Consider the following 17,698-nt stretch of genomic DNA (forward strand, 5'->3'; position numbering starts at 1 on the left):
AAGTTTCTTCTGAATAGAAATCAAAAATCAGCAAACTCAAATAACTTTAGCCTAAACTTTACTGATTTGGAAAATATTAGAAAATAAATCCCAATATCCACAAAGTTCAATACAATTCAATTTGATATTTCTAATCCGTTCAATGATTATTGAGAGCTCATGATATAGTTATAGCTCATACTTATATAGTTTATTCTTATTATATATTATAGACTCAAAATAAATCTTAGCCAGTCTCGGAGAAAGGTTGTTTCCATGATTTTCTTTTCGGTCCTCCTTTCTCTATTTAAAATACCGTATTATTCTATCAAGAAGAGTAGAATCTATCAAGATTTGTCAGTTTAACGGATATGATTGATTTTCCGTTTCTTACTCTTTGTTTTGTCTTAAATGGGTCAATTTTTTTTCAATTCAATTCAAATTTATTTATTCAAGTAAGTCACAACACATTCTGGTCTATACACGAATCTACAATAAATTACAGTACAACAGCTAATTATGCAACAAATTTCACATATTATGAAAACTTATTAATTACAATGAAGATTGAATGGAACATTAGAATATTGATAATATAGTATTGTAATGTAACTACATAAATCAGCGGTTTTTCAACAATGAATAAATGATAATTTCAATGAATAAATATACACCCCACTATAAATTATATGTGTTGGGGTATAAGTAATTAGTTGCTTATTGCGTGTTATAATTACTATTTACAAACTTCATTCACTGATATAGGATTAAAGTTTTTTATAATAAAATTAGTAAAAATTTATAATACAAACAAAGTTATGAAATTAGTGGATAAATATTAATATTCTACTAAGGATAATAATAAGAAAGGTTATTTTAGGAAAATGAAAAACAGTAAAGAGAAGAATGAAGAATAAATAGTTTCAATATTTACAGTCTAACTAAATTTTCACAATTTTCCACCCCAATATCAACCAACCAGGAAAATAAACTTTTCTTGAACCTGTGTCTATTGAATTCTGCCCTAATGTAACTTGGTATGGAATTGTGAATTTTTGGTCCCAAATATATGTAGTTTCTTTGCCCAAATGTAGTGTTCATCCTACAATCATTATGTTGATCAATATGTTGGATCCATTGATGATAAAATGAAATAGATGAATATGCTCTTTTAGTGGAGAGGAGATGAACTTGTTTTGTTTTTTGTGTGAAAATTTACCTGTTTCAAGGGCCAAAAAGTGCTGAAGAGAAAGAGATGCTTTCGTCTGCCCCTGCTTGTAACGGTCTCTGCTATCTCTGTACAGCTGAAGATGAACACAATCTGAAAGAAAATCAAAATCATTATTTCATCCATTCTTATTATATTCGAGTAGGACAAATAGAGATATTATCAGGGAAATTGAAGTGAAAAGAGGTGATTATCAGAAGTGAAAATTGAGTACAAGCATGAAAAGGAGAGTGGTAGATAAGAGCTGTTCTGCTCCTATAAGAATTGAAAGGTAGGCTCTAATTATTAATTATTAATTTGACGCTAGTGAAGTGATGGACTTACACCCAAACGCTCAGAAAACGAGGTTAATGACAAATTCCGAAAAATCTAGGATTGAAGTAAACTGTGGCAACATTGATTATGTGGAGTATTACGAATATTTAGGCCAAATATTGTCTTTCACAAATAGAGCATCCAAAGAAGTCAAGTACAGGATTGATAAGTCATGGATTAAGTATTGGTCGTTGAGAAGAATATTTAAGGGTGACTATTCCAACACTCTTAAAGCTAAAGCATTGACCATGTGCATATATCCTGCGATATTATATGGAGCGCAAATATGGGCACTCACCGAGTACTTGGACAAGAAACTAGAAACTACTCAAACAAAAATGCTACGTAGTATTCTTCGTATTCGTCTGAACCAACGCACAAGAAACACCGAAATACTAGGAAGAATGCGCGTAAAGTATCTTCAGAAAGAGGCTCACGTATTGAAGTGGAAATGGGCAGGATACGTCGCGAGAATGGATAAAGACCGCTGGACCAGAATTTGCACTGAATGGGTGCCACGAGACAGGACCAGGAGCAGAGGACGGCCACCAATACGATGGAGGGACGAGCTGTGCCAGAGAGTAGGAGATGCTTGGGCAACCACTGCACGAGATAGGCAACTTTGGAGTAAAATAGTGGAAAAGTTATAAATTATTATAGCAATCTAGAAGAAGCCAGACAATGATTACGAGACAAATTTAAATACAAATTGTAAATCTGTAAATATTCGAAAATTTTTGCCAACCAAAATTACCTCATAAAGAGAGGCTTTTGTTCAATTAATGAATGTGAATAAAGCTTTTATTATTATTATTATTATTATTTATGAAACGGAGAGTGGTAGATAAGAGCTGTTCTGTTCCTATAAGAATTGAAAGGTAGGCTCTAATTATTAATTCGTTTGTTTATTTGTTAATCAGGTCACCAACAAATGCAAAATCCCATCCATACAGGTCACTGTATCATTACCCATCCAAAAGCGTGTCTATAGTTCCCCCACCTTGGCCAAAATATGAGTATTTTTGGAATGTTCAAGCTCCCTTAACCTTTTCAATAAACACAGTCATTATTCTGAGTGATTATTGAGATCAAAATTGTTAATATTTTCATGTTATCTTATTAATGGTCAAACTATACAGCCCCAGGAATAAGGTTCAAATAAATGAACCCTTCAGAATTCCATCAACAATAAATATCCCGCGAAAAACTAGATGCAGTAAGCTATATATGCAAACAAGCACTACACACGATAATGACAAGGAAGACGTTTGCTGTTAACATTAACATAACCTCAACTTGAACTTTGCCCGTATTTTAGACAGAAGTTACGCCGCATCAATATTCATAGCTAAACTTGCCGCCTCAAAGTGAAGCCTCAGATACTGCGATAATTAAGGCAGAGTTGTTTGACCCTGGTGTCTGTGAGCGGGCTTAACGCATCATGTATCATTTTCCACTTATTCCATCAATTTGAGGTTTAACGTGAAACTTCTATAAACAAGTCTTGTAAAACATACCGGTATATGTATCTTCTTCAAATGAACATTTAGATACATTGAACATACAGCAAATATTCTGATTTGTTAAGTTATAATAGATATCAAAATTCTAATATAATAACAAATTTTCACTTTCACTTCACAATTGAGCAAAAATAGTATTAAATATGTATTGTCTTTTGTATAATAAGTAGATTTACTAGTTTTACCCTCTCTGCTCTCTTTATATCTAAAAACTCCTATAAAATTAAATCTTCTTCTTCCATTAAACACACCCCAACATAAAAGTAGTTTAGCATTATTTATCATTCCTGTGAGCTATCATCAATCAAGTGATATCCGGGAAAGTGATACAATTCACTCAACAGAGTTCTAGTGAATATCGTTCATTTATTGAGAAACTTGATATCAGGAGTCTCTACAAGATCCATCACCAACTGACAGGGTCATTCTTCTTAATGTAGACTCGTTCCAAGAAAATTGAGCCTCCTTCAGCAAACAGAAACTAACTGTTATGGTATTAAACAAGAGTTTATGAAGTAAGAGCTACCTACATGATGAATAATCCTGTAGTAAAATGTCCATCCAACACTAAACATGAAGTCACACTATAGTAACATCGAACAATGGACATTAATATCTTCGAACCTAACTAACAGAGTTGCAGTTCAGCCATAACCTGATATTGGTTTCATGATTTTAGCCTTCTTCAAAAAGGTAAAGGTCGACCAATAATATATTGTGGAAATATCATTGAGCTTCAATCAATGTGATCAACAAATATTAAAACGTTTCATTGTTATCCATTAGTCTAGAATTGATTCAGTTCGAAATATAATTCATGTTGAATGAATAGGCCTATTGATTTTGCATAGCTTTCCGAAAAATACTGATTCTATATTTTTGATTTCTCTGTTATTGTGTGCTGAAACAGGCAAGTGGCAAACAGGAAGAATAGAGAAAGAGAAAAGGAATGAAAAAAAAGAAGAGGAAGAAGAAGGAGGTGAAGGAGAAGGAGAAAACGAACATAAAAAAGAAAAAGAAGAATTTACTGTTCACACATTGGATTTCAAGTTGTATGCAGTGCACAATTCTATTTCAGGTTGTATGCAGTGCACAATCCTAAAACAGCCTGAGAATATCTGTGTGGAGGTTGAGTTCAAACTTGGCTACCGTTAAATTGCTACATCCGCGCGGGGAAGACTGTTCCCTGTTCCCCAGTAAATGTAGCGTGCCTGATAAAGCAAGATGCTATCCCGAGTCCTAAGCCTACCAACTACAACTTCCCCGGAAATATCTGGGATAGATCAGGAGGACATCGTTTGCATTCGATGGGCGTACAAAAAAAGTGTGTTCCCTGTACAGACCTGTGCAAAATAGGAAGGCAAAAAGGGTCTTGGGTGAGCGGAGGGAGGAAGTCATTGCCGCTGCCGTTGAGATAAATTCAGATAAAGTGAGAGAGGAGAAATGAGAGTGAGTGGGGAAGAAATAGTGACAAAGAGAGAGATGAGTGAGAGAGAAATTGAAGGATTCAGTACAGTGTAAGAGGGTCAGTAAGAGAGAATAAGATTACATTAGATTTCGTCGTTTATAAATCTTACATTACAAATATATATGACGGCTTTTATATTATGAAGTATATGTTATTTCATCATTATGAACAATATAGCCAACTACATAATTAATTTCACATGGAAATTAAAGAATTATTGAACGATATGAAGAGGGAATAGTACAGTAAGAGAGGATTGAGTATAATTTTTCTGGTATGTGACTTTTAATCACCATAAGTTAATATTGGGTTTTATCTACAATCTACATGTTAGTGGAGTTTGAAAGATAAACGCCAATCCTTGGAGTATGCTATTCATGATATTATTTCCATCACTCTACTGAGAATATTGATAGTACAGTAAGAGAGGATTGAGTATAATTTTTCTGGTATGTGACTTGAAATTAAAATCTGAATGAAAAATTTAGGACTGAGAGGGAAAGGAACGACAGCGAAATAGGAAGAGGAAGAAAGAAAAGAAAATTAAGAAAAAGAAGAGAGAGAAAGAGGTAAGAGAGATAATGTGTGAAAGCTTGATAGATTGTTCAAGATGGAGAGAGGAAGTGAAATAGAGATATAGTGCAACCAAATCCCAAGTTAGCAGTTTTCGGGCGCCGAAATTCCGTGAAGGGAAAGTGCAATGGGAGGGGGGGGGGCGCAACACACAAACGAACGTCGTCTACGAAAAGAGAGCAGGCAACCAGGCAAGCACGGGCACCGCGACGTCGTAATTTTCTATTAAAATATAAATGGAACTTGCTCGATAACTCAGACAGACGCCTACCATGGAGCACCCCGCAAAGCAGTAGAATATAATTCCTAATATCCTCCCTTTCACTTCCTCCTGCAGTGAGATTTCACTTCAAACTGTCAACATTGAATTGAATGAGAAGCATTGCTGGAATTGATATGGAATGCTGACTGTTCAAAATGAATCTCACTAGAAAAGCGTCACGACGCCTCTCTCCCTCACTCACTCCTTTCTTTCTCTATTTGAACGCTGTTGACACCGTAATTTCATCATTCCTCCGAGGCAACTACACATACTGAGCAGTTCGTATGTCAAGAGGGAGCAAGTAGTGAAATAATGAAAGCTTGGGATGCAATTTGGTGTTTGTGGTACTTGAAGAGCGCCAACCCTAACCACTGGATGCCTTTTGGTAACCGGATGCTTACCACTGTACATGCCATCTTGTAAAGACCAGGTGAGTTTGATTCTCTCTCGGGTTATCCTTTAATGTAGAATTATTACTATATACTAGCAGTATCACCATGGCACAGTCAGATTGTCTACAAGCTATGACATAAGGAGAGGGATCATGGGCAGAAAGTTAATGATAAAAAAACGCTTGAAATACCACCCAATTACTCTCATCCATGAAAGTGCTAATGAAGCGTGATCCAGGATCCATTGCTTTGCCCGTTGGAGAATTCTAGTGATGACTTCCAGTGGTATTAGGCAAGTGAAGCTTTAAAAGCTGCTGCCAGCTATCAAAAACAGAGCAGACCGTTCAGCAAGCAAACTCTCAACAAACCTACGTAGACTACTACGTATTATAGTGAGGTCCACTTCAACCTGTCAGCATCACACATGAATAACATCAATGCTTCCTATCTAACTAATGCTGACAGTTCGAAGTGAATCTGAGTGTGGAACCGTTGCTAATTCAGCGAGGCAATTACTGTTCACTAATTCTCACGAGCGAAGGGTTTGATCGGCCACATTCGGCTCCACCATTGTTGAGCAAACATTCGGACTGGGCTTCTGCCATCTTGGGGCATTGCATTGCACCTAAACCTGAACCTCTCGACACTCGACTCATCAATGTTCTCAGAGAGCTCCTAATATTCCTGCAGTGAGATTCTCTTCGAATTGTCAGCATTGGATGGATGGGAAGCCATGATGTTATCATTATAGACGAAGCTGACAGTATAAAGTGAATCTCACTAACCCAAATTAAGTGAGATCGAACAATATGATAGCGGGGCGCGTGCTCAGTCATGCGCGTACGGAAATCGGGTGAAATTGTAGAATCTCGCTTTCCATATTTAAGCATCACGCTGGATGAACTGATCTGGTGGAACTATTAGAAATTTGCATTTATTTCTTGGTCAGCCAAATGGAAAACGGAGATCTGAAATTGATAACGCGGAATTTGGAAAAATGAAAGAGTTTTTCAAAGACTGGGAGTCTAATTAAAAGAAAGGGATTCTACAATTAACACTATTAGTTCAAACTTCAAATACGTTTCACTTTCCAGTCTCCTAAAGCCCGTTTGTGGAGTCTACTGATCAACTTGACAACGCAATTTTATCTGCAATAGATGATAATTTGAGATACATATTATTAATTAGATAACAATATCTAACTGTGATGAATGGATTTTATAAGATATTCAAATTTTACAAATTTATTCAAAGTGAGCGCAACTATTCATTCTGATTTTATTTTATATTTTTTCTCCTTACTCACGCGAATGACTTTTGCCTCTTAAACACAAAAGAAAGCTATTTATCACAGAGAAAATACAATACAATGATATAGATTACACAGAAATACAATGAAAATTGCTATCAAATTTATAAATATGAAGTATGCATTACTACAGCAAAATAGTAATTAGGCACGTGCCGTGCATCAAATTGCGATATCTTCTCAAGTTTTTACCAGATGACTGACGACCTCCGATACAAAATCTACTCAATATGATTCAAGTTTTATGCATCAGATTTCTGCATTAAACATGGTTGAAGATGTCCAACTGATGCAAGAATGCTACAGTTGAAAAATGTAGAATAAATATCGAATCTCATGCTACGAACTCGCTCATTCGTTGTCAAAGTCCCAAAGCTTAAGATTTTCTAGAGTAGAAAATTAATAGACCGATATTAAGGAAATTGATGAAGATCATCCGGCAAAGATAAACTGGAAACTTATCACGATCGTTGAGTAGCAACAGCTCCTGTGCTGCTGAGATATTGGAGACGGGTGAAGTATGGATGGAATGGAAGTATATGGATGGATAGAATGGCCACTTCACACTTGCTAGTCGAGACTGTTGACCCTCGATGCGAGTGTTTGCCTTCCTGATAAATCGTGTTTGCTTCCGACTTTGTATCCGACTTTGACGGTCTGTTTGTTCGCAAAACAACAACTGTTCAGCAAAGAGACATTCACTTCAGACTGACAGCATCCCTTATAAATAACATTAATACTTCCCATTCAACCAATGCTGACAGTTTGGAATGAATGTCACTGTAAAAAACGTCTGTGGTCCTTCTCGACTTTGGAAACTTTTCAGTCGTCTTGCAATGCATTATGTTACCCTTCACAAACGGATGAGACCTTTCCTTGTAAAGTAGACGGGAGATAAATGCATGTCCAAAGAATCAAATGCATGAGTTGAAATATATTCAGTAGGTAGTGTGCCGTATTTGGAATTTCGTGAATCATCAAATACAGCAGTTTCGTCAAGATCCCAGTAAAGTGTGATAATTTCGAATTCATTATTGTGGATGTTTTCGAAAGAACGTTTCAACGTATTGTCTTCAATAAACACAATACTCATTGTAGTTTTATAACCATCGAACTGTCATTTATTTTAATCTAAGAATTCAACAAATCATTTATTTGCTTAATTGCAAAACATTGAGTTTGAATCATTGAATGCCTTCTCTGTCTCAATCAAGGTATGTGATGTTGATTCAGATTTGACCATTTTGAATCTTCAATCGAAGTTTATCCCTGAACTATTTGAATTTTAATTGGATCGTTGAATGTGACGTAGTCTTTCAAGTCTTCACTCTGCTTATAAAAGTATTTATCATATTATTATTGTTTGAAATTTATATAATTCATCACCATGTCTCCTGTGTTAACTGATTCCAGCATTAATTGCCCATACAGTTTGTCCATATGATGTGTCTCATTTTCTCTAATTGTACACAAATATTTTTAAAATGACCTATAATACAGCCAATTTTCAAATATCTTTGAAATTGATAAAATAATCGTAGTAATGATCCTGTTTCTATAGTTTCAGTTTGACTGCCTTCTAACCTCTAACCTCACGTTTTCCCAAAGATTTTTCAGATCAGTTGTTTCTGAACTCAGCTTCCTTTCAGCACTTACAAACGTGCAGTGATGTATTGTCGATGTTACTCTCCATTTCACCACAACAATTTGACAAAAACAGTATAAAAATCTCCTACGTGCTCAAGAGTGTGACTGGTACCTTCGCGAGGAAATATCAAATGGAGAAGAACAACAGCAAGCTAGGAGGGGAGATCAAATCGAAACCGTCGGGAAGAAATGGCTCATTAATTTCTCGACTGGAAGGCTGCCCGGGGTTGGATCCACCCCTAAAACAATGTTTCCAAATAATGCCACGTGATGGTTTACAGTCGATATTCAGAAACGTGCGGCTGTTTCCTTCTCACCTTCTTGCAATCCGAAGGGGTTCACGCGCTTCTTTTCCATCCACAACTTCTGGTTTCTTTCCTTTTCCTTCCCTCCCTTCTCATCCTTTCCCCTCTCACCTGCCCTTGTTTCCCACTTTTATGTTTTTTTTTCTCCTTCCTTCCCACGTGGCCGTGAGCCAGGACCATTTCCTGTACGTCAACGATTGTTTATTCACCCGATAAAAAACTAATCAGGACTGCTCCTAAACTTTTCTGGCGGATGGCGGAGGTGGACTTCTGCCGGAGAAATGCTCATGAATAGGAATTGAGAGGGACTCGCAATTGGTTGAGTAAACCTCACTGATGTCCTTTTTTGTTGATGTAATCTTCTTATTCTCTGGTAGGCCTATCTGAAGAGGTTGATATCCACTTTCCTATTAATTCTGCAGAACGTATTCTCTGAATAAACTTATTTTATTGTGTGGTAATTTTTTCTGAAGAAGTTTTTAAAGGAGAATCTGCATCGAGTAATAATCTGAATCAGTGGTAATCAACGATTGACGCAAAAAATAAGTTTTGATTCAAATTGTACATTGTTCATATTCATTGATCACATAACTAATATTGAGCAGTAATTTATCAAGACAAACTACTATATAATAGAAGTACTGTGAGAGTATCTTATATTTTGAACCCAACATTTTATCGTTCAAGTCATTTGATTACTCTTACAGCACTCACACCGATTATACGTAATTCTCATGCACATAAAGTTCAGTTCTCATACAATGCAGTTCTCAGAGACACACATTACAGAACTAACACTCATCAATCACTTTGTGCTCATAGATCATTGTGTACTGCAGCGACACTGCACATAAATGAAGACCACAGAAACGTGCCCGATTAACTAGCCGCTCAATTTTCGTGCATCACATTTCAAATGAATAGCCTACAAAGATCTTGATGCTGGCTACATATAATCACTTCAGCATGTCAGCATTGGGTGAATGGGAAGTGTTAGTGTTATTAACAAGGAATACTGACAGTATCAAGTGAATTTAGGGCTACCAACGTGTTCACGGTGAGGGTATTGTGCGTCGAATAATTTGAATTTCAAAGCGGTCGCTTGGCTAGCGGCGTTACGTCTCTGCATGCATGTCTCCCGATTATCATCCACATCCACATATTCCCCAAACATGCAGCTACAACTTCCATCACAAATCTACACTGAGATTCACTTTCAACTGTCAGTTTCACTTATAGATAACTTCAATGCTTCTAATTCAAGCAATGCTGACAGTTTGAGGTGGGTCACACCGTAGCGTCGTCTGGCGTTTGCGCTCCATCTCAGTCAATCCTAATTTCTGCCACAATCATTGCCCCAACAACTGTAATCAGTTGCTCGTTAAGTATGATAACGATCTTGCGTATCGTGACTCTCGCGCGTATCAACTCCGTTCTCCCCGAGTCATTATGCTCACAAGTACTAGATATTTCACACCCCCGGTGCAATAACTGTAAATAATTCATAGGAAAATTGCGAACTAGTTGCGTTGCGCCCGCAGTGCAACCATTTTGGGAGGAAAGTACGTTCTGTACTTTTTCAATGAGCTCACTCGCAAACGTGATGATGTATGTCTTTAATAATAAGCTCGTCAATTACTGTTAAATAAATTCATTGTATGACCCACTTAGCCATAGATTATCATTCAAATACGGCTTGCGATGGTTGAAGTGGTCCAAAAATAAAGTTTAGAAGCCTACTTAACTTTGATATAAGACCAATGTAGTTCTAAGTACTAAAAAAATAGTACTAGAAATTCAGTTTCCCTCAAATCCATATTCATCTTTTTATCATTACACAACTAGTTTCAACTCTTCAAGAGTAAATAGAATAAACAAAGCACTACAAAGAAAATACTTTTCTTCAAGTCCTTTATTCCTAGCTCTACTAGCCGGAATGAGTTGCAGTGCAGATCCACTCTGTGAATGCGTATTATGAAGGATTGACAGAGTCCATCTTGATTAATTGCTATAGATTTATATTCTTGATTCTTTATAAATCGTCATTATTATTCTCGTTTATCTATGTTCTATTCTTGTGATTTCTTATAATTTCATAGATACAGTTGTTCGTAATGTAGGCTACATACAACAACTTGTATTCTTTAATTTAATGAGAGCTCATCAGATTGAATCCTCATGAAGGATTGACGCCAATGAAGTTTTTTGAGAATCGGTGGCGAAGATTTTAGTGGCAAGAAATGCACCCTGCACGGTTGTTTGCGTTCGTGACGACTCTAGCATTTGACGAATCACGATTGGCCGGCCGGAAGTGCGTGATAGCTGGCGTGTGAGATTCGATTCCCGGCAGAGAGAAGCAACTTTGGCGTGTCAATGGACCAAACGGAAGTCCTGAAATTCCTGGTTGGCTTGTCTTGGAAAACCAACACCGATGCTCATTTCATTCTAATGCGTTTTCATTAGGGAACATAATACACGCCCTTGAATTGACTGCTTCGATTTTTTTCCTCCAGAAACTCGGTAACTCACGTATGCGCAAGACCCCAGGGACTGGAGTCAGCCGACTCCCCACACTTTTGGCCCTTATTTATGTCCAGCCCCTGCTGTGTAATTACTTCCTGGATGCACCTTCCAGTTCCAGCTATTGAATAATATCTCTCCCTCCGTATTAAAAACACCTCTGACCTCTTCTTCTTCAGATGACATGAATATATTGCTTTCGCCTCTGTCATATTGCGCTTTCCTGCCCAAATATTACGAGAAATCCGATGGTATCCCAGCTGCTGCTTTGAAAACCAAATTTTCAAACTTTCTACGTTCTTGTAGAGGATATTATACAGTATTAATCTTGAATTTCAATATTTTTTGTGAAGGTTGTTGTGTTGTCAGAGACTTTCATACAGGTAATGTGCTTTTTTGTGGGGTTGTTGCTGAAACTGTTTTGTGTTGTGCCTGAGCAAATGACAGAGTTGAAGATGATGATGATAACAGATGAATGGATTCAAAATCCATTCCTGATGAGTTCGATAGTCATTGAGATAATAATCATATTTATTAGATCATTGGATACCTGATAATATTAGAGAGATGAACTACAGTGATCACCCGATCAACTCAAGGAAGAACATTGCATTAATAGGCTGAAAGAGTAGTCTAGTCACTAGACATTAGACAATATAATACACAAGACACTATACAATACCACAAGCTTCAACCAATATTAGTTGCTTCGGTTCTTATTCAATTGATCAATTATTTTATTAATTATAAATTGAGATAGATGATTCTCATAGTTATTATATGATTTTAAATATAATATACATAAAATAAATTACAACAACAAGCTGAGATCGTTGGTATTTCTCCTTGATTAGATTGTATTTTTTTTTCAATGAATATGAAATTGAACTATCTTGTTGCACATGAAAATAATACAATGATGAAATACAGAATTTGAAGAATTCGAGTAACAAAAATATTTCAATGTCATAATTATAATTATTTTGATATATTTAATATTGAATTATAACATTGATGAATTGTCACGATCTTTCGAACGAATACTTCAACAACGACTAAAAAATCTATGGGGCGTACCCGGGAAGTTTATTACATGTGCAGGTGGATTGGATACATCTCGTCGTTACAAGCGAACTTCAACTGCTGTTCTCATCAGACCTCCTAATGAAGCCCCCCATCAATCCCCCAACGGTAATCGACATTGGGGTCTTTGCAGACTGCCAGGTATCAAGTTACGGAATTATCTACCGAAAGTGACTAGCAACTGTTAACCTGATCCGACATCCGACATTCCGGAATCGACGATCGAACACAGAACGGCTCTTTTTCCCTCTTCCCATCTTCTACATCGTCTCCTATCTCCTTATTTATCCTGGATTTAGTGAGAGCGATCACTATTTCGAAGCTAAAGTGTTCTCCTTAATTATTCACCGCCCTAATGGCTTTATCGTTGGCTGCGATTGAACATCGATAGACGCTTGATGCTACTACTAATGCAAAGCGCCGGCTCAATTTATGCACATCACCTAATATAAGCAGCCTTTAACAATGTCCCTCGAGGACCAGGTTCCTCCATATTCATTTTTCCAAGCTTTAACTAAATGGACCGCGTAAGTGAAGCCGTTATTTCAGGGAGTACGATTTTTCCCCAAAATGTTGTCATAGAGTTGAATATTGGAAAAACCGAGAGATTCTTTTTCGTGTAATTTTTAGACTCCATTTGTTGACGATGACATTGGAATGATATTTAAGCCCAAATGATATAAATTCTATGAGAAAGTTCTCATCCCCTTCACCCTACAAATGAGTTGAGTATAACAAATTCTAACAATGACTAAATTAAACAACATGAAAAAAAATGTTTGGCAGCAGATCAAACTAATAACAAGATCCAATTATAAATCTGCATACAACCACGCACAATGGAAGTACCTACATTACAATCAATAAACAGTATTACTATGAATTGCTAACATTCAAAAAGCTCACATTAAAAGGTACAAGGTAATTCCTAATCAATAATATAAATAGATTCAACATATTCAAACAACTCAGTAACTTAAATACATTCATCAAGATCAGCAAATCCAATAAATTTAATACATTCAACAAATCCACTAAACTCAAAAAACTTAACAATTTTAGTTAACTTATCTAATTCAATTAGTTAACAGACTTCACTTTCAATAAAAAGAACCTACTCAATTAACAAGAACCATTTTAAAATATTTCCATCGAAAAGAATCGTTATTGGTTATGTAGCCCTTACGATTTCAGAGACCATAGTATCCCTCCTAGCCAGTGCCTTAGTAGTATATTGATAAACATGTTAAATTTTCTCAACATTAAAATTAGATAATAAAACCATTATTTTATCAACGTTCTGAACTATGTTATGAACATGAGGCGCAATGTATTGAATCCTGAGGTCTTCATAAGAGGGACAAACAAGAAGAAAATGCAGAATTGTTTCTAAGTGTGATTCACAAGCGGGGCATATTCTCTGTGGCTCAACTTGATACCTGTTACCATTAATTTGAATGAATGTACTTTTTGCCGATAATCTCAACTGTGTTACGCATCTAATCATTCGAATTGGCAGCTGAAAAGTAAGCTGTTTTCCCAGTACCGAATCAGGATTGAACATTCCATACAAAGGAGACACCTGAGAGTTGTCAGACCTACATCTATCCTCCTCTATCATCCTCCCCGAATACGCTTCCAGTATTCTATTTCTGTTGTTAAGCAGATCCACTGCATCAAATCCATATTCCGTCCATAAATCCCGAAACTGAACAGTTTCCAACTCCCTCCTCATATAAGACGTCCAATTACCTTCGAAGTTTGTTTTTAGTAGAAGTCGATAACACACATGAGGGTACCTAGACTCTGCCATGTTTACAACTTTGATCAACCATGACAGGCATCTTTTAAAGACATGAAACTTGAGTTTCGGCCTACCAGTCTCCAATCTGACACTCCAACTGGGCGTCGACCGGATCAGCAGCAGTAGACGTCTCAAGAAGAATAACTGTGCTTTCTCTATAGCTTCTTCATAACCCAAACCCCAAACCTCTGAACCATATAGGCAGGATGGGATGACAACGGTATCAAACAACTTCATCTTTTCCATCCATTTCTCTGATCTGACTCTAGACAAAACATCAATCGCCAATGTTGATTCCGCTTTAGCCCTACTTATTGATCGTCTTAACATCTCTGTATATCTTCCTGAAGATTGAAATATAACTCCTAAATAATTATACTGGCTACACATTTCTATTTTTTCCTCCCCGAGCTTGAAACTGGATTTATGACATTTGCTTAATCGACCTCTATGGAAAGTCAGTATTTTGGTTTTGTTAGCATTCACCTTGAGACCTACTCCTGCACTGTATTGGTCCAAACATTTCAATTTATTTCGCACGTCTGAAATGCTATCAGCCAGAATGACTATGTCATCGGCGTATTGCAGCATTAACACATCATTGTCGCCGTCAAGATTCAAGCCATGCAATCCTCTCTCTCTCTAAAAAACGACTCTATACCTGATGTGTAGAGGGCGAAGAGGAGGGGGCTGGCAGGGTCTCCCTGCAACACGCCTTAATAAGGGCACGCCACATCAAGCTCGCTACCGCGGCGGTAGCGAAGTTTTAAAAATCGCTAGCCATGTATTCAGGTTGAGCGCGCCACACCGAGTTCGCTACCGCGGCGGTAGTACGGCGCACTACCACCTACGACCGCCTGCTAGAGCTAGGCGATTCAACAAAAGTTCGCTGAGAGGTAGTACGGCGGACAAAGCGAGCTCAGTGTGGCGTGCTCAACCTGAATACATGGCAGGCGATTCGAAGAGGTAGCGCAGTGCTGAGTGCTGTAGTCACGCCCTCCCCCCACTACTAGACTCACTACTCGGAGACTACCGCTAGCGGACGTTTTTCGGTGTGGCGTGCTCAGCCGAGAAAACTACCACCAGCGGTACTACCTCGGCGGTACTGGCGAGCTTGGTGTGGCTCAGAATAAACCCCTTTGGACCTATTTTCAACTACTAAAGTCAAGTTACAATACAGGTTTTGAAAGATGTTAATAATTCTCCTACTTATGCCAAGTGCTCTCAATTTCTTCACCGATTCATAATCAATGAAAATTGCGTATACTTTCCTTTTTTTAAATTGCATAAATAATATTTAACTATTGTATCCAGTACAAAAATATTGTCAACGCATGAACGACCTTTACGGAATCCCGACTGGCTCTCCTCCATCATTCCGCACTCATCCGCCCACAGTGCCAATCTGTCCGTAATTATGCCAGTGAAAAGTTTGAGGATACAATTCGCAATAGCTATACCTCTGTAGTTCTTGGGATCCAGTTTACAGCCCTTCTTAAACAGCAAGAATATTTTAAGCCTTGACCAATTTGTTGGAATTTCACTCGTCTCTAATATTGAATTGAATAGGTGAATCATCAACTCTTTTCCTTCGAAAGCTAAAAATTTTAAAAACTCGTATGAAATCATATCCAAGCCCGGTGCACTCCCATTCTTTAGCCTTCTCAGTTTATTCTCTAACTCTAACAAATCTACTGGTTTATCGATAAGTGGATGTCTTACATCGAACAATATACAATTTTTTCCAATAGTAGTTGGTTCATATTTCTCTTTAAAAAATCTCGACGATGACATTGTAATGATATTTGAGCCCATATCATATAAATTCTATGAGAAAGTTCTCATCCCCTTCATCCAATCTTATACAATTTCAATCATAGACTCATCAATATTCGACTCGGTTTGTCAGCACAGGATAGCATAACTATCTGAAATGTTCCAAGAAAATACCGATGTGGTGATTTCAAGAGCAATTCCTTTATAATCACTCCAATTCATGAGGGATAATACATTGTGAATGATTCATGATTGTAGACTGGATTGCGAATACGGTACGCATCACAAAATACCGATTAGCATTCAAATGTTTGTTCAAGCATTGACATCTTGTTAAGAAAATATTTTGTGAGAAGCCGTTTCAAATGAATTCATGGACTGATCGATGTTTTTCTTCTAGTTTTTGATATATGATGTGAGATTCTACTCCACTCAAATTCAGAATCAAAAACACTCCAGTGCGTGTGCAAATTTCATATGAAAACAGTTGTGAAGTGGAGTGGAATGTAATGAGTTGAAAGAAAGTGTTACATGAACTCAGAGAGAACTTCAATTTTCACAAGTCAAGGCTATAAACAGTGAAAGTTTTGAAGTTCCACAAGAGAAACATGGAGCTAGTCATTAGATAAATATTGGAGAGCCAGCTAACTTTGTTGGCAGCTCACAGCATTTCTCACTTCTCAATCAAATTAAGATCCTCTCCAGTCTAGCGTTGTTACTACCTGACGAGTATTTGGAGAAAAGCAGCACTTATTTGCCGAAAATTACAATAGGAATAACTTTCTAATCAACAAGTTTTGTAGAGCTCTCGCGTAGTTTGAGGTTCGGGAATCTGGAGTACCTACTCATAACCGAATTGTATAAAGTGAGATTCTATTGTAACTGTCAGCATTAGTCGAATGAGAAGCATTGATGTTATTCATGACTAATGTTGCCAGTTGGAAGTAGATCCCACTGTAACATCAATAAAAATATGTAACTCCTACAGAGAATTTGGATTCCTCTTCCATCAAAGCATCAAGCATTAAAATAAATTCTATTGAGTTTCTGGAGTAATTATTGGAATGAGAAAGAAGGAAGAGCCTCCTGAAACACTTGAATTTGATTGTTTTTAGTTATCAACGAATCAAGTAGCCTAATATCACATCAAGCATACGTCAGCTAACTTTCCAAAACTAATCAATATACTATGGAGTATCGGTTGATAGAAATTCGGGACAATAAAATTTTCTGCTTTTAATTCGTCGTAAAGCAATGTGCTGCTAAGAAATTAATTGAAATCCAATTAATATTCTCAGAAAAGTGATTACAGAACTTTATAGTGATTTGATAACTTAGGATCCATTTTTAAAAGTCAGTGTGCACAAGTGGCCTCAAGCGATGCGAAAGTCAGCGAATTTCTAACTTACATAAAATACACTTTGCAAGTACACTTTGTAATATTTGAAGCCTTTATGCACTTATTTATGGAACTCGAAGTTTGTTGTTAGCCTAACCGTAGTTCAAGAATGGAT

General features: G+C 37.0%; 1 protein-coding gene across 2 annotated transcripts in view; it reads right to left on the bottom strand.

The window, feature by feature from the left end:
- The window catches only part of LOC111049377, a 308,007-nt gene that overhangs the window by 21,197 nt on the left and 269,112 nt on the right, over nt 1-17,698 (bottom strand). For both annotated transcript variants that reach the window (XM_039435586.1, XM_039435594.1), the window contains one exon: nt 1,199-1,300. In XM_039435586.1, coding sequence (XP_039291520.1) covers nt 1,199-1,300 — 102 coding nt within the window. The remainder of the gene's footprint in view (nt 1-1,198; nt 1,301-17,698) is intronic.

Source organism: Nilaparvata lugens, chromosome 1, assembly GCF_014356525.2.
Source record: "Nilaparvata lugens isolate BPH chromosome 1, ASM1435652v1, whole genome shotgun sequence".
In the NCBI taxonomy this organism is placed as follows: Eukaryota; Metazoa; Arthropoda; class Insecta; order Hemiptera; family Delphacidae; genus Nilaparvata; species Nilaparvata lugens.